Source organism: Nothoprocta perdicaria, unplaced genomic scaffold (assembly GCF_003342845.1).
Source record: "Nothoprocta perdicaria isolate Ctin4 unplaced genomic scaffold, notPer1 scaffold_323, whole genome shotgun sequence".
Classification (NCBI taxonomy): Eukaryota; Metazoa; Chordata; class Aves; order Tinamiformes; family Tinamidae; genus Nothoprocta; species Nothoprocta perdicaria.
The window spans coordinates 688,935-710,509 of record NW_020455559.1 but is presented as its reverse complement, the minus strand read 5'-3'; the positions used below and the strand labels follow the sequence as shown (position 1 = coordinate 710,509).

Here is a 21,575-nt window from a genome sequence, read left to right as displayed (position 1 = left end):
GGGCCCCATCGTCGCGGCCGTGACGTCAGCGCCGCCGCCGTGACGCCACGGCGAGGAACCGCTGCCTGCTGACGTCACGCGCCACGCGGAGACCTTCCCAACATGGCCGCGCCGCCGCGCGCCCTCTCCCCACCGCCTGCCCTTCTCAACATGGCGCCGCCCGACGGCCGCCACTCACTTCCGCCCGTGCGGGGGAAACCCCGGAGCGGATATAGCGGCCGCCACTTCCGGCCTGGCCCCTTTTCGGTCGCGGCTGCCGCCACGCGAACATGCCCGTGAGTGCGGGGCGGGCGCGGGCCCCGCGGCGCGGCCTTGGCCGCCGCCACACCGGGCCGGGGCGGGCAGGGCGCGCGGCGCGGGCCGGGACGGGCCGGGCCGGGCCCTGCGCGCCGCCATGTGCTGTGCGCGGCGGGCGGGAGGCGATGGCGGGGGCGCAAGATGGCGGGCGGGCCGGGGCCGCGGCCGGGGCCGCGCTGAGCGGGGCTGTCCCCGCAGCTCGCCAAGGACCTGCTGCACCCCTCGCCCGAGGAGGAGAAGCGCAAGCACAAGAAGAAGCGCCTCGTGCAGAGCCCCAACTCCTACTTCATGGACGTGAAGTGCCCAGGTAGGGCGGCGGGGGCGCGCGCGCCGCCTCCCGCGGGGACCTTGCCCCCGTTAACGGGCGCTTCCCCGCTCTCCCTCCCCGCGCAGGTTGCTACAAGATCACCACGGTGTTCAGCCACGCGCAGACCGTGGTGCTGTGCGTGGGCTGCTCCACGGTGCTGTGCCAGCCCACGGGCGGCAAGGCGAGGCTCACAGAAGGTGGGTGCCTCCCCGCGTGGGCGCCGCGGGCTGCTGCTTTCAGCTCCTGGCTCAGCCCCGATTCCTCAAAAAAAGCCATTTTATGGCTAGCAAACGTCGTGGTAATCTGTGGGTTCTGTGCTTGGCGTTACGTGTGATTTAACCGATGGGAAACGTTTCCGAAGAGGCTGAAAGGGCGGCCGAGTTGCTCACTGTTCTGCCTCCTCTCCGTGCAGGATGCTCCTTCAGACGGAAGCAGCATTAAAGGAAAGGCTCCCGAGGTGGCTGGGACTACGTGCACAGATGGCTGCGCAGAGGAAGAGCGCGGGATTTGGTTCAGGAGTGACCCAAGCGCTTCAGCCAGGTGAACTTGGAATTTGAACCGAGAATGTGACTTCCATGCTGTCCCTGTAGCCCCACCCATCTCTCAGTCAATAAATTTTGGATAAAATGTAAGCAGATCAGTTTGATTTTGCCCTCTGATTTCCCCTGCAGTGAGGAAAAAAGACAGCAGTTTTCTCAGTAATTCACCTGACCTGAAACTCAAAGACTTCCATTTATTTTACCTATATTTTACCTATATATTTTCACTATATTTGGGTGCAAACCACAGGGCCCCGTGTTGTTCACCGCTCCGCGCGTGTCCTCCCATCAGTGCGTGCTCCAGAGCCACAGCCGAGTCCTGCCTCTTCCCTGGGAGGAACCTGCAGGAGAAGAGTATTCTGAAATGAAGGAGGGAAAGGGAAGCTGGTGTGAATAGTAACGTATATACAACTGTGACAAAATGCAGTGTGAGAGAACTTCCCCCCACCAAAAAAGGCGCAGGTTTACCTGTCTGCGACGCAGGAGCGGCAGGAACGTACACGATAGGCACGGTTTGCACTCTGGTCAGGAAAGCATTGTATGCTGTCGAAATAACAACCTGCTTAGACCCTGGAGCACCTTTAAGCCATGTGCAAGAGCGGCTGCTTGAACTTCAGGCTATTGTGAGTGCTGCAGTTGAAAGGTTTTCTTTGTCACCCCTTTTCCTCTTGAGTTTTGGATTAATTTGTAGCTAAAGGAATGAGTACTTCATGCTTAAGAAAAATCAACCTGGTGCTGCTAGAATAGGTCTAACCTAGGAAGCTTTGACCTAAGAAGTGCATCAATTTAAGGCTCAAAATAGGGCAATGGGAAAAGCAGAGCTTCAGAACTCGCTCTGAAGATTAAAAAGTTAAGAAAACCTTAAGCTTTATTAAAGTCTTTCACTTACTGAGGAAGATAACAGCTGTGGAGGCTAAAACAGCGAAAAGAGTGAAGAGCAGAATCTGGTAAGAGCTCATGAGCTGTCGAATGATTCCGATGTCACTGCATTCACCTACGGTTTAAAGGGCAGAGTGAGTACTGGGTAGGGGCAGCCTCCACATGGTTGTAAGAATTTCAAAGAATAAGTAGTCCCTTAACTGCCTGTTACGGGCAGCTGGTGACAGGGGATGGCTGATGCGCTTGGGAGCTGGGCAGTGGAGACATGAACGCTGTCTGCTTTTGTTTTGGTGGGAGCAGTAATGCTTTTGGTAACACAGAATCGTGCAGCTAGGGCAGGGCTTTGAGAGCTGAGCTGCATCCCTGGAGCCCAAGGAGCCCCCCGGCTGTTTACCCTGTGCAGGCTCCTCCGGGAGGCCTCTCACTGCCACCGCAGCCCTCTGGCCTGTGAGAACGCACGAGATGTTGATGAGGGCTGGTGCTGGCCTCTGCTGGAGGGAGCTCAAGTTGGCCACCGTGACCGGGTAGGAGACAAGTCCAGGCATGTCCAGGGAGTATTGAGGATATCCCACTACCAGAGCAGGGGAGCTGGGCTGAACCTTTCAAAGCAGAGAAAACCCCAAAGCTTTACAAGGAAAAGCAGTCCTAGCTATGACTCGCTATTATGTGCTTCTGTAAGGTTGCCTTAACACATTTTCTGCAGGGAGGGAAGAAAAATGCACAAAACCCAACCCAGTTGTGCTTTCAAATATGGAAACTGTTGAACAGTCCGTTTCCCAGGATTGTTTTAAATGATCTAAACACCTGTCTTAACAGACAGGGCTAAGTCTGCCCCAAACCACATTCTTTCCACCGGTGCCTTCTGACAAGTCTGTATTGATGTATTTCCAGGCCCAGGGCTATGGGTAGAAGACTTTCCACGTACCTCCAGTTTTTCTAACACTTTTTCAGCTCCCAGCACTCTCAGCATGCCACTTAGCTCTTTGGTACTAAAAACTAGTTCTGACTGGTTGACATAAAACGCAGGGAGGAAGGGAACTTGGAGTCTTTGCATTTCACCCGCGTTCTGTCCGCTGGAGACGGAGACCGTCACGAACACGGGGGCATCAGCAAAACTCAGAGCCAGGAGGACTTCCTCAGGCTGGGGCTTAGCAGTGATGACACAGACGTAAAGACCTGAATTCAAGACAGTGAAAAGCTGCTGTGAGCAGACAGCTTGTGTGTGAATGGTTCTCACAGGAGCTGCTGGGGTGGAGGGCAAGGAAGGTGCAGGGTTCAAGGGGATCGTTCATGTATTCTTAGTCCCAGTAAATCACCATAAAAATATTTCGCAAATTTGGGAGTTACCTGACAGTCTGAAATGAAGGGGAAAGAAATGACCAGAGGGAAAAAACAGTCATGAAAATTCCCTGTATTCCACTCGGTTTGAGAGGTCATACCCACCTTTCTGGATGCTAAACTCCGACCGCACAAGAAATACTTCACTTGCTGATACATCTAGCACATTATTGCTGAATTCTACTTGACATATCAAGCGAGACTCTGGGTGAAGGAGCTCTGTGATTGCGCTGAAGTGGAGAGAGCTGCAAGGGCCTAAAGGAGAAAATAAATAAATGAGTTGCTATTTCTCAGTGGGCAACTTGAACAAAACAAGGTGAAATTTCCCTTAATGCATAAAATGGTTCAGTTGTCACTCTAATGTTTCCTCATCAGAAGCTGATTTCTCAACAGTAGCTCATGGCTTTGAAGTTACAGGGAGGGGGTTGTAGCTCACGTAAGTTAGGGAGCAAAAAGCTCAAATTATGCTTTATTAATAAACTAGATGACTGTAATATGAATTCCTACCCTTCAGGGTTTCTCTTCCACTGCTTGTGGCAACAAGAACTTGGAATGCAGAAGAATCTGGAATATTTGTTAAATAGTTTTTCTGACCTATCTGCAGACTTATTCTTGAGGACCCATTGACAATTATCTGGAATATTAATAAGAGTAGAATTGTGTCCAAAATATTGGTTGATTCAAAACATAGTAGGGAATTTTACTGCTTAGTTTTTCTTTTGCTATTCTTCAGAACTCTCTTAATTTAATCTTATTGTTAAAAAATCAGTCGTATTTATACTAGTGAGAGCACCGAGAAGCATCTCTAATACAAGTGAGAACTAAGCCCTTACAGTTTTGGTTTTATCTGGTCCTTTACTTGCAGGTGTGTTTTTATACTGAGGTACATAAGCTGTCATGCATCAGGTTACAATAAAAGCTCTGCAGTCTTTCCAGTAACAAATTCAATCACTGCCCTAACACTGTGTTACATACATGTGCAACAGACCTTCTAAGCAAAACAAAAACCAACCAATTCTTTCAGAATTCTCTGGAATACTACATATATAAAAAAATACTTCTTGGTACACAGCAGCAAGCTGGTTTTCTCCCACGACAGCGTGACAAATACCTCTCGATACGTTCTCTCTATCCCTGGGATGTCATAGAAGATTGTTGCTGTTCCAGTATTTTCAACAAATGCTGCTCCACTCACAGGGTCTATTTCAAGCACATCCCGGGGGGAAATGTGCCACAGCCCAGGTTCACCTACAAACACCAATTTACAAGCTCGATTTTGCCTAGTGGTCTCTACTGGGGAGGATTAGTGACTGGGGAGGGATCTCTAATGAAAAGGATTTATTTACTGTAGTGAAAATAAACACCTGCCTCTCACGTTTTGGGTGTATTTAGGGAGTTCATACGGTAAACTGAAATTCACAGGTCTTTTCCTTTTAGACCTCCCAGAATGAATTATTTTAAATATTCACATTACATGAGCCTTCTCCCCACAGAGGAAATCACACTGATCCGTTGTCTGCTTAATCTCCAGGACTGAGAGCTTGTAAATGTTATTTACTTGAATAAACTAGGATTGTAATCTCAAAGGTTAATTCTGGGATTCAGGGAATAAAAAAGAATGCTCACATGAACTCTCACACAATGGGAGGTTTTTAACATTCCTTGGAAGACTCTCTGGTTACTTTTGATTTTAAAAATGCTCACTATTCGTAGAGTTCTCCCATTAAAATTTGCCAATCTGATGTTGCTCGGTTTTTGAAACCTAACCAGAAAATAATGAGTCTCGTCACTTAAAAACCTACACGGAGACTATGGAAAAAACATACAAACCATCTTGGGTGACAAGGGGGGAGCTGAAACAGATGACATCTCCTACGGCAATGGATTTTGAGAGATTTGGCCTGATGGCATAATCCACAGGCACAGGGATATAGTCGGCCATCCCTTGGCGCTTCTCATCCTGGATCGTCAGGAGCGTCACTCCTCTGTTCACAGTCTGAGCTATGTACGAGTAATTCTTATTCCCGGGTCTAATGAGCAGCAAGTCATCTCTGAAAGCAAAGATGTCCAATCAAGAGAAAATGGCTACATTCCCCACATCCCAAGTTATATATTTGATGTATAAAAAATCCAAGTGCTGCTTTGGCAGAATGGCTCTCAGATCTGGCAGCTGGTTTCAAACATTTCTGGTTTGGGGTGCAACTTTTCATCTCTATTGTGATGTAAAAAACTCCATGCGAGCTCTGATTTCTCTACTAGCCCCCTGCCAATGCTCTCCAGACCGTACCTGTTCAGGGCGAGATAAAGCTGCGTGTTCTGGGCATGGAATTTCTCCCCGATGTTGTTGTAGAACTGGACCGTGAGGGTTAAGGACATTCCAAGGGGAAGTGCATGCAGTGGGACACTGTTGCTTGTATACAGTTTGGGACTGACACTTATCCTTAAGTAGGTCACAGGCGCCACCTGTAGAAAAAAACAGACAAACAAGAACCCACCTTTTTTTTTCTGCTTTTTTTGGGAAAAGGTTAAAAAAAAAAAAGATATTTAGTCTCGGTGTTTGTCCATGTCTTTTTTTTTTTTTAATAATTGACTATTCCCAAGGATACAATGTGCGTATGTGGGAGATTTTACCTGGACGCCAGTTATGAATGTCTGGTTGATTCCAAAGAGTTCTAGAGAAGTCACTTCCAACACCGCAGTGCCAGTGACAGCTCCGGCTCTCAGGAGACCCTGATCATGCTCCTCAAGGACGGAAGAGTTGGGGTAACACTGCAAGATTTGAGTGCTCACAAATGCTGCCCCTTCCCTTAGCCAAGAAGAAAAATGAAGTTTGTGAGACTCTGACAGGCTGACAGTTGGTTTCACTTTAAATGATGGCCACTAAAGCAAGGAGAAGCATCAGCAGCCCACCTGTTTGTGAGCAGCCTAAGCTGTGAATTTGTAGACATCAAAATTTGCTGAGTGGAAAAGGGAGGAGAGAAGAGTAGCAGCTTATCAAATACCTACAGGCAGAAAAGATACCGTTACACAGAGAAACAGAACACACAGGCACGAACGAAAGGGGATGTAAAGCTCTCAAAAGGGGCTGGAAACCTCTTTATGCCCCAAATGAAGCTGGTTGGATGCATGTGTCTACACATGCTGCCCACAAATTTGTGGCCACTCCAAATACGCTGCCTCTACTGATGTGCAGAAGCAGGAGTGCTCACCATGATCTGCACTTCATCTGACAGTTCGGTGAGGTTTCCTTCAAACTGTCCAGCAGATGCATTCAGACACTGCACGGTCACTTTAAGAGTGGTTCGACCTGCTGCTTTTGTATAGATGACCATGGCAAAATTTCTCTCTGCTGGAAGTTGAACAGAAACCTGGCAGAGAGAAAACCCAGTTTTCACAACGGATCATCCAATCCTTGGGTTAAATGGCTAAAACGCTGGCATGCTGTGAAGATTCGGAGACAGGAAAGATGGAGAAGCCATGAGATGCTCTAGCTTAGTATACTAATTAAATGAGATTGGGAAGATAGTAATTGACCCATAGAGCATTTGAGGCAATGCCCATCTGCTCAGTTAAGAATTCTACATGTTGCCTGCCTGTTACTTTCAGTAACTGTCCTGGCTCTTGAACACATTCCTAGTGGTTTCCTCCCTACCTCCGTTTGTCGAGAAAGAAGGTCTAGGACATCTCTCTTGCTCACTGACCACTGGAATACGAGCTCCGGGTTAGCATTAGCGAAGGAGAATGGATTCAGCATGTTGGTCAGCCCCATCACATAGACTGGCATCTGCAAAGGAACAATATTGTCACCACAGAAACCAGAAATCATCTCGTGGTTCCTGTAATAGGTGCTTCTCATCTCCAGCCCATGGCACAAGCAGACGAAGGATTAAGGTTTAGTGTATGCACTTTTAATAGAAATTAAAAGTCAAAGCCCATGTATTGGGAGGAGAAGAATTGTGTTATCATGAATTTTAAACCTATAGTAACTTAGGCATCACACAAGCCTATTAGAGTGAGAATGTTATTCTTAGCTTCTTGCCATTAGTAGTTTTCAGTATCAAGTGAACACCTACCTCAGTGCCTGTTACAAGTCTTGTGACAGGAACATGAATTCTTACTGCTCTTAACTGAGTTACTTCTAATTCCACTTCATCCTGCAAAATAAACCAATGACTAAGCTCTGAGACATCTCACTAAACTAAACAGTTTCAAGCAGGCTCTAGCTCTACCTTTGAAAGTTAGCCCTTGATTAAGGGCTCATTTTTGCCAAGCAGGGAAGGTTTAGCTAGTCCATCCCCAGCAGCCTCCACTCTTGTGGGCTGGTCACACTGGCATGTTGCTAGAAACTGGCACCTCTAAAATGCCCGTAACTTCTGACAATCCTAACACAGTTTGGTTTCTTTTAAAGCTATTTGATTAACTAGTCTCATGGATTAAATACTCTCTTTATGTCCCTCTGGGGCCACCTTCTGGGATATAAGGGTAGTATTTAATCCGTGAGTAAACACAAGAAAAAAGTCCACATAGAGATTCCAGCTTCCCATCCAACTTTGTACAGCCTCACTTCTTGGTTACTGTAAGAGTAACCAAGAGTAACCAAAGAGCAACTTTGCAGTAGCCTCTGTTCGAGGTTATCACAGTGCAAGTATGAGATTAAACTGTGCCATTAATGGAAGCTTATCAAGGCCAGACTGATTTTCAAGATCAAGGCAACTGATATGACTGAAAAACGTGACAAATCATTAACGTAACTTGTGAACAGAAGGGAAATGATGAGATAATAAAGGATATAAGGGAATGATACCTGTGAAAAAACAGTAATTTTTCCTGTGTCTTCACTAACAGCCTGAATAGCACCCTGTATTGTGGCTGTTCCAACTCTCCTTGCAGTTACTTGTCCGAGCCTGTCAACCTCTGCCACAGAACGGTTAGTGACAGAGAAGTGGATGATGGACTGGGGCTGGGGGCCGCCTTCTGACATCACCTGCCATATATTCAAATAAACAATGTGATCTTCACTGAGGAAAACACACATACATTTGTTCAGAAGAAATAATGGTCACCTGCATCATATTTTGAGGGATAAGAATAATTTTCTTGGGAACCAGCTTAAATGGAGGAAATACCTGCTGGTAAAAAAAAAAAAAAAAAAAAAAAAAGAGGAAAATATTCTGTTGTAAACTGTTACACACGTTTGTTTTGGGTGTTACATCACTAAACAGAACTCAACATAGGCCATCCTGGTGTTATTATAAGTAGATTTAAAAGTTGTGGATTCTTACTTGAATTTTCTGAGGGGAAGAAGTAAACTTTCTTCCCATTTTGTTCCAGGCAGTAGCTACCAGAGTTGTCTGGCCGACAGCAGCAGCTTGGAGCATGTAAACTTCAGAATACTCATCCACTTCTTCCATTTGGCTGCGAAAACACTTGGCCATGACTTCACTTTTTATTTTCTCTATTGTAACTATAAGGTAACTTGGGTAGGGACTGGAATAGGTGACTTTGTGACTACTGTAATATGGAGGCTTGTGCTCAGAGATAGCTAAAGACTTATATTTATGATGAATACAGCTCTGCACGGCAAAATACCACAGCATGCAGCAAGAAATATGTGCATCAGAGCTATTTTATCCACTATGTATTTAACTGTGTTTCAGATGTATTTATTAGGCTTATAGTAGTAACATGGAAGAACAGGCAGTGGGATCTGCGAGCAAGATGCTCAGAGAGCTTTACAAATACCAATGAAATCCCTCACAAACAAAGGTATTCTCCTGAGAACTCCCACCTGCTCTTACACTCCAACATTGATAGAGTTAACAGTGAATAGCTAGGGGGTTGTAAATAGGGTTTGTTCTGTAATTATCAGTCCTGTTTTTCAGTACAGGATGGATACTTACCGGTGAGTACTTAAGAAAAGACTGTTGCAGCCTGCCAGCTGTAATACTCACACAAGTGTAACAATAGGAGATGCTGCTTGCAGTTCCAGCTTCATGTACTTGAAGTATTTACTTTGGAATGGAAGCTGCTGAAAACCCAGGACTCTAACAGTGACAAGAAGAGACTTGCCGAGCTCGAGCTAGATTGAAGAGAGAAACAGGATGGGGGCAAAGAACACTTGAAAGAACCCGCTCCTGAAGGCTCCGTGCCTCTGTGCTGCTCTGAATGCTTCATCCTAAGATTTAGCTCTCAGTGCTGCCTCCTTTCCGTGGGCAAGGAAATATCTCCTACCACATGAAGTTTAAGAAACCTCTGAGTTTCCCTAGGACTGCGTCACCTTGTCAATGAGATCCACCTCCAACTCATGTATGTCAGACACCCGCAGAGATGCCATCACTGGTCCCAAGAACTCCAAACAGAGATCATAGATTTCCAGGCTTAGAAATCCAGGCATCAAAGGGATGACCTGAAAACAAAGCAAAGAGGCACAGTCATAATAACTGAAGAGATCACACGCACTTAGTAAGGAGAAATATATATATATATTATATTATATATATATATGTAGGTATACATATATATACACATGCATGTTTAACTTCTCTGTAAACAATACAAGTGAGGTTTTAGTTCTGCTCAAAAGCCACTGCTCGAGTCACCTGTGTTGACAACTGGGAGGCAACTATGCTAATCTGACGTAAGAAACGCTTTACAGCCCACAGTTCATCACAAAATTCTTTCCTGCAATAAAGCGAGTAGTGCCTTGTCTTCCATAATTTCAAAGGTTGCAACAAATTGGGCTTCGAAACTATGCAGCAGACAAAACTTCAAAGTGTTTCTTCTCTGACACTTAAATTTCTCTAACACCACAATCAAACAGAAGTTTGATTTCTTGCTAACTTGTATCCCATGGATTATTATACAGAATAACAATCTGTACTACAATTATACTACAATTATAGCTAGAGGATATAGCAACATAGAAAACTGTATGAAGGAATTTTGATAAAGAAACTGTACTAACTGAAAATTTCAGTCCATTCAGCATGTGTAAATCAGCTAAGTTCTGAATAAGGAATAAAGAGTATCTACATAACATTAATATGGAACATTTGCAATAAGGATCAGAATCTATCTTAATTTCATGTTCACTGAAGCAAGTATCCGGCCTACATTACATAATTGCTTATGATGAAGTGTTCTGGGACGCTCAAATGGAATATATCTACCAGCTGTAAGGACAGAAATGACTGAGATACGTAAAAGAAGAAAATAATTTATTTCTTCTTCCCAGAGGATGAACCTCTCTTCCAAATTCTGAAGCCAGATTTCTTCAGGGGAAACCATCCTGAATGTGTTCACCTCACTGGCACTTTCCGCCTCCAAATATGTCATGTTTACTATTCCATACTGACTGCTGTTAACCAGGAAGTATCCAGATCCTTCCACTAGATCAAATAGCTCCTGTCAAAGAAAACAAAATCAAATAAAATCAAATGAAATGGCCTGTAAAATCTGAAGTCACCACCATCTTTTATTAGCAGGAGTTCTGCTAATAAAGTAAGAATGGAACAAAAGCTGTAATAAGAATCTCAGCTATTGGATCCTAAATGATGACATGACCTGTTGTCACAGCATAAAAGCTGCACTTATTATCCAACAATACTTCGGATAATAAAGGAAAATAAAGAAGCTTATTGTTTGCGGAAACAAAGTGAAAAGGGCTCATGAATTTTATGAAAGGGCTGATTGTTGCTTTCCAGAAACAGTTAGGAAACATGTCTTGATCATACAAGGCCATACAATTTGATTATCAAAGAATGCTGAGACACAAAAAAGTTTGCTAACAGCGTTCTTACCTTTACAGCAGGATGATCATATATAGTGACATTATCCGGCACAACTCTCACATCTTCCACCAACAGGAACTCCACAGAAACAGAGATATGTAAATCAGACACTTCCTAAGTATGCAAACAAAGTTAGAAAGAAATTACATTAGTATTCCTGCAGGTCAAAAAAGCATCATTTTCTTCTTTCTTTTACACAGGAAAAAAAAAAAAAAGCCACAACTGTGGAGATAGAAAATGAGCATTTCTCCTAAAGAGCTGCACACTCTGCAGCAGAACTCTCATTGGGAAACTGCAAAGGTTGATATTTAGAACCAGAAAGAAAGTGTTACTGCAGAAAATGAGCATTGCTCCCAAAGAGCTGCACACTCTGCAGCAAAACTCTCATTGTGAAACTGCAAAGGTTGATATTTAGAGCCAAAAATAGGATGTTACTGCCCAACCCTTGACTACCAGCTTGTCAAACTGCAGTAGTAGCCTGCAAGGAAGATCAATCTAAAGCAGGACGACCTGTTCTTACTCACTTTGGGGCTACCTCTTGCTGCGTAACGCACAAAGCTGATTCCAACCTGAACAGTTCCTTTGATTTGGTGCACTTCAAGAAGCTGATGCCCTATAAATAACATATGAAAACAAAACAACCCCCCCTGAATGCCCTGATGTAAACAGAGATAAAACTCCTACTGATTCCGTTGGAATCCAGCATACAAAACTGGGCAGTACCATGCAGCCTGGTCTGTCCAGTCCCCCCATCTTTGGGCACCATCTTCATGGCTGTAGGATGAGAAATGCGAGCGAGGATTTCATTGGATGATTTCCACTCCACCACCAGAGAACTGAAGTTGTCGAACTGCCGCTGCTGTTGATCAAACACAGCCAGCTCCAAAACTGTGTTCCTCAAACTGGATATGGGGATCTACACCCAAAGTAACAGAATTTTGATGTTAATCATTTAGTGCCTGACTTAAGGCACTAACTTAAGAAACACTTTCACTTCCCCAAAAAAGAACGACTCAAACTGGGTGGATAAGTTTCTATTTAACAGTGCAGCTTTTCTTTCATCTCAACTACAGCTTTATCGCTCCAAAATATTAAAGAACTCAGGCTACTAGGATTCTTTTTTGGGTTTTGCTATTCACAAAACCAATTACTGCCAAATTGCACAGAACAGAGAAAACTGTCTGCAACAGTCCTGAAGTCAGGACTGGCCTGACTTCAAGTTATTTGTTCTGATGAAAGTTATTTCACTACCAGGTAACAACTCTTCAACAAGAGTGCTCTGTATTACCAATTAACACCACATACCTTTTTCTTTAAGCACAAGAAATATCTTTAACATACCGGATTCCCAAGCATCCCCGAAAAGAACGTAGGGTTCTTAGCCCATTTCAAGTCTTACCAGTTGTTTGCTGTGTTGTGGCACGGGACAAGGGGGAATATCTGCAGGCACTTCATACACCGGAGTCACGGACATACTTGCAGGATGAGCGCAAATGAATGTCACCTGGATAGCGTCTACAGCAGGACTCGGGTTCAGGACTCCTGGCTGGTTGCCCACTCGGAAGGTGAGAACCTTCAAGGATATGAAAGAGGGTTACCCAAAAAATTCTTCCATTCTGATTCTGCATAAACTGGTATGTGGACAGTGTCCCAAAATGGGATTAAATGTAAAGACCTTAAGAAAGGACAGGCCAGTATCAGACTGTGAAAAATGTACATCTCTCTACGCGTATATGATACAAACACCAGACAGAAGAGGATCCACACTTCGTTTCTAAATCTACTTCTAAGAGAAGCTGACAGTGTTGGATTATGAATAAACCAGGGTAAAAAGAAAAGCAAAACATACATTTGCTTAGATAACACTAACTCAAGCTACGCACTCGCTAGTGAAGGGAAATGACATCGATGAGACTAAATGTGTAATTTTACCCACATTACTTGCAGCTGCTTATTAAATTGCCTTATAAATTAGTTATTTCCTTTACCTGTTCCCCCAACTCCAGGCATACAACCCGATAAACATACTGGCTCAGTTTCCTTTTCATCGGAAGCCGGATTTCTACAACCTCAATTTTTTCCACATGCTCCACAGCTAGTTCCGAGAAGAAACGAGATGGCTCCAAAATCCACGGTCCTGGCCCACCTTCAAATATCATCTCCTTTGCTGAGTGCCAAGTCACCAGAGCCAACTCTACCGGGTTTACGGCCTGATTGCATGAACAGAAGAGAGCTGAAATTGTGACCTTTAATACAATTTTCCAGTGAGGCACGGAAGTAAAAAGAGACATAAAAAGGGAGCTATTGAAACTGACTCTCATTTAGAACAAGGCTTTGTTACAACTATTGTAATATAAAGGATATTTAAGGTAGAATTGGATGACGTGCACCTTATTTTATGCTTTTTTATGCTGGAGCAGAATCTGGGGGCATCCTCCCATACAAGAAGAAGGCAAGAAATTACACATAGTTATAAAATAGGAACATTTGCTCTTCTCCATGCATTCTACACACATTCAAGTCTAATTTTAGCCAACATGTGGTAACACGTTGACGCAATAGCACAATTCATAGAGAATGAAGATCACCCAAAACACACTGCTGTTTTTTCACAACACTGAAGTCAACAGTCAAGCTGCTAAACCAATTTCCTTCTGTTAGTGGTCTGTCAGCATGAGATCTTCATGTTTTGCAGGTGTCAGCAAATTTCCAGCTGCAGATTTGTTTCTTGGAGAATGATTCAGGATTTAGCAACGTGTAATACAGTCATTTGCAAACAACTTAATAATTCAAATGGGGAGGGAGTTAATGAATGGAGCAGCTCTCACCTTTAGAGGTTCATAAGCAGCAAACATGGCACTTGTTTCAAAATACTGCTGGTACACTGTAACACTTGCTGTCACCAATGTGTGTCCCAAGGATTTTGCTTCTAATAGGAAGCTGGAGCAGAATGTCTGACCAGGCTTCTGGTTACCTACAAATTAAAAGCATTTTTGCAGCAGATCTTGCATCAGTGATAAGCTAAACTGTAAAGGAGTCTTTAACCCCACTCAGGTTTCTGAAAGGTCTCCCAGAATGTCCCATCTCCAAGACAGCTGTGATCCCTTTAGTTGTGGTGCTTTGTAATTGACTCTTCCAAGAAAAGACACTTCAACTCAATGACTTTCACAGACCTTGTTAACAAATCCTGAAATCTTTGCAAGCTGTAACGGAGGGTGAGGGAAGTAGTTTAAAACACTGCTATTCAAACAAATATTCTGGAGTTGATCTATCATACCTTCTTCAGCAAGGACAAAGACTCCTTGCTTTTCCATGCTTATGTCCAAAAGTAAGAGGGAACAGTCAGTAAAAGCAACGTTCTCTTGTGTTTCCCTGTCCGTGAAATACATTTTGAGAGGAGCTTCCAAAACTTGGCCAATCTCGATGTCTGCATGAAATGGCACAAGTTCCATCTTTGTCAGCCGCTCCACGTACACCTAGATTAGCAAAACAGAAGCAGTCTGAGAGCAGAAAGGGCCAGGACAACGGTGTCCCAGCCCTAATGCCCAAGGCTGGAGCAGCAAACACCTCCAAAATGAAACTACACAAAAATGGTTTGAGGGTTTGTCTGTTTAGAGATGTTTTTATAGTAATTGTACAGTACTAACAAAATAATAATGGTGCTAAATTCAATAGCTAAATATTACTGCTTTAAAAAGCATCTGATACTCAATAAATACAAAATAGTAAGATGTGAGGCTATTCACTCACCACAATGTAATGGAAATAATTCCACCTACATAGAAAAGTGCAATAAAAGTCAGGGCAGAATCAAGCACAATACTTTTAAGCAGGAGCCTAATAAACTTTGATCTTCAAGTAGAAGCTTTCAATTTCTAAGTTGGACAATGCAGCATTTGTGGCAACTACTGGCTCAGAAAAAGACTTCCCTGTATTTCTCCATAATGAAAGGGGTTCTGTACATCTCTCGCTTGAACAGTACAGCGCCCCTGGATCGAACCTCCCGTCACCACTCCTTTTATAGTGACTGTGGCCACAGTCTGATCAGAAGAAATCCATGAGAAATTGCCACTGCCTCCTTCCACCTACAGAAACAGAGGGAAAAGACAAACGTTGGACATCAAATATAAACACTGTCGTAGAAGCAGGAGGAGGGTCACATGCTTTCATAAAGCAAGCATTACCGATATGGCAAAAAAAATCTAAGTTTGCATTGTTTAGCTAGGGAATAACAGGGGGGAAAAAACAAAACACCTCCCCCAAATATGACTGCAGCACTGCTGTCATTTTTTTTCATCTGAAGATCTCAAAATACTTACCAAATATCTAGTATGTCTCATGATATACTGTACAGTTAGGCATAAAACATTTATCTTACAATTCAGGTAAAATTAAAAGAAAATCCGTTTTCTCAACCAAGACACAGGGATTTAACGCTGTATAACCAGGTAAACAACAAGAGACCTGGGAATATATCTCCTTCAAGCTTTTAACTAATTCTTCTTCTGAAAAAAAGACTCTCATACCAGAGAGATTTTCATGATTTTCCAAGCTGCAGGCTACTTTACCTGAACTTTATATCGATACAAGACTTCTGTGGGATGATAAGGAAACGCAAGGAAAGCAGGCGTCAGCTTGATGGGAAGGTAAATCTTCACCTCTTGTTCATGTTGGACTGGCACAGGTAAATAAGCCTCAGTCCCATCCTGTAAGCAAGGAAAGAAAGCAAAATCTTTCATCAAAGTGCATCACCATGAAAAGGAGATTCTCACTCTTAGCTGTCAGCACAAGAGGGATAATAGTATTTATAGTTAATCTTGAACAGGTTGGCATTCTTTGAAGAAGATCTTAATGGACTGTTCACAATTGCAGAATCTACAGTGGATATTACTTAGGAAGACTTGATATAGGATATCCTGCGATGTAGGATAAATATAGTGTAACATATTTGAATCATAAAGAGTTAATTTCACATATCTGTGAAGAGTATTATGCTATGACCTGTGATACAGAACAAATTCGGAGGGGAAAAAAGAAACAAAACAAGTTATTACCACCTTCGCATCCTACCTGTAGGAGTACAGAAATCAGTTCAGCTTTTATCCCTGTGATACCATCTTTTAGAACCTGAACCATATGGTAAGAGCCATTATCAGAAGAAATGAACTCTTCAAAATATTCCTTAGGAAACTGGTGAGTTATTCTCAGGTTCTGCAATTTGACAAAAGGAAATATATTACTCACCCCAAGACCACAAGATCTTGGCCAGAGCACAGATGATCTGTCAGCAGAAGATAATTCTCAAGAGGAATATGTTCTGGACACTCTCAATAAACTTGCAAAGGTCATGAGTATTGTATTCCTTACACATCCCCAACGACAGGAACACAGCAGGTGACATTTTCTTTGGCAGCTGCTCTTGCTTTTAAGTAAACACATACTCACATCAGACAAATAAACTTTAGTGCTGTCTTTATCATAAACGTCCACAGTGATCACATACTCTCGCTTCACTTCTAGAATCCACCGGTCTCCTGGATAGACAGTGAAACCTGAAATAAAAACATCTGGTTTGCTTTCAAAAACTCAAACATCATCAACAGCCAATGGTGGTAAAATATCTTTCATTAGTAAGTTTCTTTGGGTAAGAATTAGTGATCAAAGCAGAGGAGCTTTCACTATCCATTCTACAAAACACACAGTATCATTTACAAGCAATCCTTGAATTCAGAACACCCACTTGCCAACAAAAATAGATAGTCCAGAAAACAGCACAAAAAGATTGCCAAAGAAACAGAGATTGCCACAAAGATTGCCTTGTAAGGCAATCAAGACATTTTTTCCATAGTTATGAGGCCCATTCTCTCTTGGCACTCTTTTAATTTAGTTAATTACTTCAATTTAGAGAGCAGCCCATCAAACTCATTTAAGTGGACTTCAATTTTCAAACCAATGCACTTGAAAAGACAAGAAATCTGCTTCTGCCATAAGATTTAGATTTAGATGCCTCCTGGCAACATAACAAATGCAGGGTTTTTTAGATAAGCAATATTTTCCTGATCAAATGAAATGTGAGAGTTTTACCATCAATCTTTCATTTTCTCATTACCTAAAAATCCAGCTTCTACAACATAGATAGTGCAATTTGGAAAACCAGATGCCGCTCGCATATGAATATCTTTGTTCTTATATAGGAAGTCTTTAAGGATTTCATTTTATGAAAAGAAAATACAGATGCCCTTAGTGAGCTATAAACCTCCGAGCTGTTTAAATACAGAACAAGTATCGGAATCTGGGGCTTGATCCAATTTCCACTGACATCAAAGAGTGTCTGTTACTGTCAATGGGAACTACATTGTGTAATGAATTGGCTAGAGGGGTCCTTGTCGATGCAGAAGAACAAGAGAAAATGAAATTGCACAGGCTACAAAGTGATCTCTTCCTGAATGGCCACAGGAAAATTGTAATGAGGTTCTTGAAACAGAATGCTGAACCTATCGATATGCTTATCTGGAAGAAAGGCGCAGAATGAAAAGAGGAAAAATTAACCAAGCAAAGTAAATACCCTATAAAGGATTTGGAGAAATTGAAGATAGGATCTCACAAAAATCCCTTCTGTCTTTACAATCTCTCCAAAATACATATTTTTTTATAACTAGGGTTGGTCATGCTTGGAAATCAAAATAGCCAAATGCCAACACTAAAGACACAGTTTAAACTGCATTCAAAAGGATACTTTTATGAGCAAAGACGAGATTACTCTGTCCTAATTGCACTGCTCTCACAGTGGCCGTCTTCACCTCCAGGCTGGCCACTGGAAGAAGGTCAGACCCACCAGGTGCAACAACTTGATCACGAAGTTCAAGCTCATAATGTTCAAGAGGCAATTCTACTTCTGCAAAAGGGTTACAAATCACAGTGATTTTATAATCAGCTACACTTCCCTGTAAAACATGCTCTTTACAGAGGTACCAATCCAAGGACCTGACAATAATGACAGCAGATTAACAGTGTAACAACGTAGTACGTTGACAGATCCTCTCCCTGCTGGCAAGCACGTGTGATAATTCATCTCTCCAGTGTCTGTATACAAATTTTGAAAGTGTTAGAACGCAACTTCAATCCACTACCACTCTGACACCATAATGAAGTCCTGCCACTTCCCCTGTTTCCAGTCATATATTCTCAATTACTCTCTCTAATCAGCCCTAGTGAGACCTGAATCGTGAGGTATTTACTGCTTAACAGCACAATTTCACTAGCTCTAAGCTAAACTTCTCAATTTCTCTGCCAACTAAAACTACAAACAATACAGAAAAGAAGACATGGCAAAATACAATGGAACTAAGAATTTACCTGTAAGCTTTCCCTGTATCATTTTAGCTACTTGGTATTTAATGTAAGCTCCAACCAAGAGGTAAACATCATGAGAAGGTATCAAGAACACATTCTCTAGAACCAGCAGACGTACCAATGCAGCAGATACTTTCTAATGGAAAGGCAATTAAAAAAAAAAAAAAAAAAAAAAAAAAAAAAAGTTCAGTAAAGTCTGGAAAGTCTTTTTATAAAGATTTAAAAAAAAAAAAAAACTTTCACAATAATTATTCACCTTATAAGTTGATTCCTGTATTCGGACTTTTATAATTGCTGCACCAGTTTTGATTCCTGACACTAGAATCCTATCTCCATGTTTTTCTGCTCTTTCCAGATCAACAATGTAGTCTGGTGGAGAGTACTCAGCTTCCGAGTACCTTAAAATCCTGACAAGACCAAAATAACCTTAGGCAGGTAGACAACGATCTCCAGGTACTTTAGAACCAAAGAGGTCAGGGTATTGAAACTATTTCAAACTCTGCAATACTTATTATACACAAATTCAAACAGAAAACCTTCTTTCAGCAAACTGAAACTACTAATTTTACTCACAGAATTAATCACATAAGACCAAAACATAAATTAATATATAATATTCCTACTGGTGGTACAGTGACAAATCACATCCTACCAAGTTGAGTCCAAATTTATTCATCCACATCCCACCCACTCTAGAAATATCCCAGGATGAATTCAGGTCAGTGCTGAGCATTCATTAATCATTTTTAATATTTACCTTATTTTGTTTGAAAGATTTAAACTTTCCATGTTGTCATCCTTTGCAATACTCCACTCAAAAGTCATTCCTGACAAGCTGCTGAATGTGTTTCCTGAAGAATATAAAAAAAAAAAAAAGAAAATCAGCATGAAGAGTGGAAGTCACTGTACCTTCTTAGTGACGGATTCTTTCCACCCAACAGAGTAAAACAAACCAATTAAGTGTCTCAAAATTGCCTGGATTCCTAATATTCTGACCAGCAATATCAATTATAAACAGTATCACTAAGTATAAAGAAAAGAGAGTAAATAAGAACTTCTTTCTCAGGAATAAGAGCTTAAATTTGGAATTGTAGCAGGAGAATTTGTCTCCCAAGCGATACCTTCAACATCCAGAGCTCTCACAGTTAATTCCAAAGGAGAATCTTCCACATAGATCTCTCGAGTTCGGGAGACGATTTCAATACTGTCTATCACATCAACAATGACATCACAGCGAAGTAGGTGGCCTGTCACTATAACAAGAGAATGAATTATCTTTAGTTCAGTATCTGCGAGTTTGTATTGGCTTAAAAACATTAAAAACTATGGGGGGAAGGAAAAAAATAAAAGACCACCCTTTCCCACAGAGCAAAAAGAAGATGTTGCTGTAGGTTTCTCAGTAAGATAAGCCTGACGTGGAACTCTGCTGCAATCCCACATATTTTGCAATATTTAGAAAAACAAATTCTTCCTTAAAACCTATACGCACCACCCTCGATTGCCACAAAGATCCCCATGGCCCAAACGACTTGCTGCTTTCTGGATTTTTCCCTTTGCCACCTACCGCGTTCCTCGGCTATCACCACGCTGCTGAACTTGGCGGCTTGAGACGCCTGAGCGGACAGCAGGGCTTTCTGTGAACACACGGTGCTGTTCCCATAAAGGGGCTCCACGTTGACTATATCGGGATGCGTGGAGTACCTGAAAGAAAGATCCCAACCCGCATCCACTCAGACGGGTGTCTATGAATGTGCTTTAAAAAAATCCCCAAACTTAAAGAAATGCAGATTAATACTGCTCTCAAAACACTTCTTTTTTCATATTTATTCTTACAACAACCTTTTAAAATATATTACTCTGACTGCACACCTGATGTACTTGTTCCAAAGGTGCACCAGGCCAAAAGCTTTTGCCCCCCAACCCTTCCCCCATGTTTTGGTGTTGACACATAGTTAGAATAAAAGCTTTAGAGCAAACATTGTGGCTCTAACCAAATAAAAAGGCCTCTTGCAGCCAAGCAAGGCAGGTTTTTGTGCTCCCCTGACATTATCCTAACCCAGGCAAACCTCTTCCCTCCTTCAACGTTTTTTTCTCTTCAACTTTTCCTTAGACACATTCTTCTCCAGGCCTATTATCCAGAAAAGGCTCCCATCCCACTCCCTCTAAGCAGCACCTCTCTCATCAAGGATAACAAATCCTTCAATCCCTTAGCACCCCGTCCTCTTCCTCACCAGGAGTAACAGCCACCCTCAGCCTCTAGCACAAAGGGAACGTGGAGCTCCCGACTGAAGGGCAACAACACTTTGGGCACGTTTAGTTTAAAGGCGGCGGCCAGAAAGAGCGAGGGGAAGCAGAGGAGCACAGGCAGTCGAGCCTGCCTCATTCTGTCAGAGGAAAGGCAAAATGGCGGCGCCGGCAACCCGCCGTTCCCGCCTTGTGGCGCGACGCATGCGCAAAGGGAACCGCCTCGCAAGCGCGGCGCATGCGCGCTCCGCCCACCGCCGCCAGCGGCGGGAAAACCCCCGCCGGGCTGAGGTAAAACCGGGAGGAGCCGCTGCCCGCACCGCGGCCGCCGGCCGCCCTTACCGCCCTCGCCCCGCCGGAAGAAGAGACCACACGGAAAGCACCGGAGACTGACACCGCTGTGGAGGGAGGTGGTTTTATTTCAAAAGAGAGTAAGACAATTTTTCCCTTTTTTTTTTTTTCTTTTCTCCTCAATTTTAGTATCAAAACACTTGATAGGGTTCTTTTTATTTTTTTTTTCCCTCCAGATTGGCCCCTAAAACTGCTCCAACCAAGCAGCATGCTTGAACCACAAGCTACACACAGCGAGCTTGGCACATCTCCACACTCGCACCTCATGACAACAACACACCAATGCACTGCAGGATGGCTTGTACCTCATTAAGACATTGATCACTTAAGAGCACACCTGGCTGGGAGGGAAGGCTTCATTTCCCCCCCACCCCCAAGCAGGGTACACAAAATATCTCCAAAAAAACAAGACTTTTGTACGTAAGCTGTTAAGTTGAACCCAGCAATGAGTGATAAAAAAGCTTGGTACATCAGCAC

At 43.0% G+C, this 21,575-nt stretch overlaps 2 protein-coding genes across 2 annotated transcripts; one reads left to right on the top strand and one right to left on the bottom strand.

Annotated features, from left to right (window-relative positions):
- Nucleotides 1–229: 229 nt before the first annotated feature.
- Nucleotides 230–1,197, top strand: RPS27 (ribosomal protein S27). The gene is made up of 4 exons (XM_026043175.1): nucleotides 230–275; nucleotides 496–604; nucleotides 691–801; nucleotides 1,017–1,197. The coding sequence occupies exons 1-4, from the start codon at nucleotides 270–272 to the stop codon at nucleotides 1,043–1,045; spliced, it is 255 nt and encodes an 84-aa protein (XP_025898960.1). The 5' UTR covers nucleotides 230–269; the 3' UTR covers nucleotides 1,046–1,197.
- A 189-nt stretch (nucleotides 1,198–1,386) lies between these two features.
- On the bottom strand, nucleotides 1,387–21,308 carry NUP210L (nucleoporin 210 like). The gene is made up of 41 exons (XM_026043249.1): nucleotides 21,299–21,308; nucleotides 20,735–20,936; nucleotides 20,068–20,204; nucleotides 19,625–19,756; nucleotides 19,261–19,354; nucleotides 18,760–18,910; nucleotides 18,507–18,639; nucleotides 17,887–18,045; nucleotides 17,260–17,328; nucleotides 16,596–16,702; nucleotides 16,221–16,361; nucleotides 15,719–15,856; nucleotides 15,080–15,235; nucleotides 14,428–14,626; nucleotides 13,979–14,124; nucleotides 13,139–13,360; nucleotides 12,550–12,723; nucleotides 11,874–12,066; nucleotides 11,675–11,763; nucleotides 11,160–11,264; nucleotides 10,663–10,764; nucleotides 9,638–9,766; nucleotides 9,312–9,439; nucleotides 8,643–8,775; nucleotides 8,424–8,486; nucleotides 8,165–8,344; nucleotides 7,434–7,514; nucleotides 7,013–7,144; nucleotides 6,570–6,728; nucleotides 6,271–6,362; nucleotides 5,992–6,166; nucleotides 5,648–5,823; nucleotides 5,191–5,411; nucleotides 4,472–4,608; nucleotides 3,868–3,994; nucleotides 3,466–3,615; nucleotides 2,948–3,198; nucleotides 2,417–2,621; nucleotides 2,033–2,137; nucleotides 1,612–1,686; nucleotides 1,387–1,502 (listed from the first exon to the last, which is right to left on the bottom strand). Exons 1-41 carry the CDS (start codon nucleotides 21,306–21,308, stop codon nucleotides 1,432–1,434), a joined length of 5,649 nt encoding a protein of 1,882 aa, XP_025899034.1. The 3' UTR covers nucleotides 1,387–1,431.
- Between the last annotated feature and the right edge of the window lie 267 nt (nucleotides 21,309–21,575).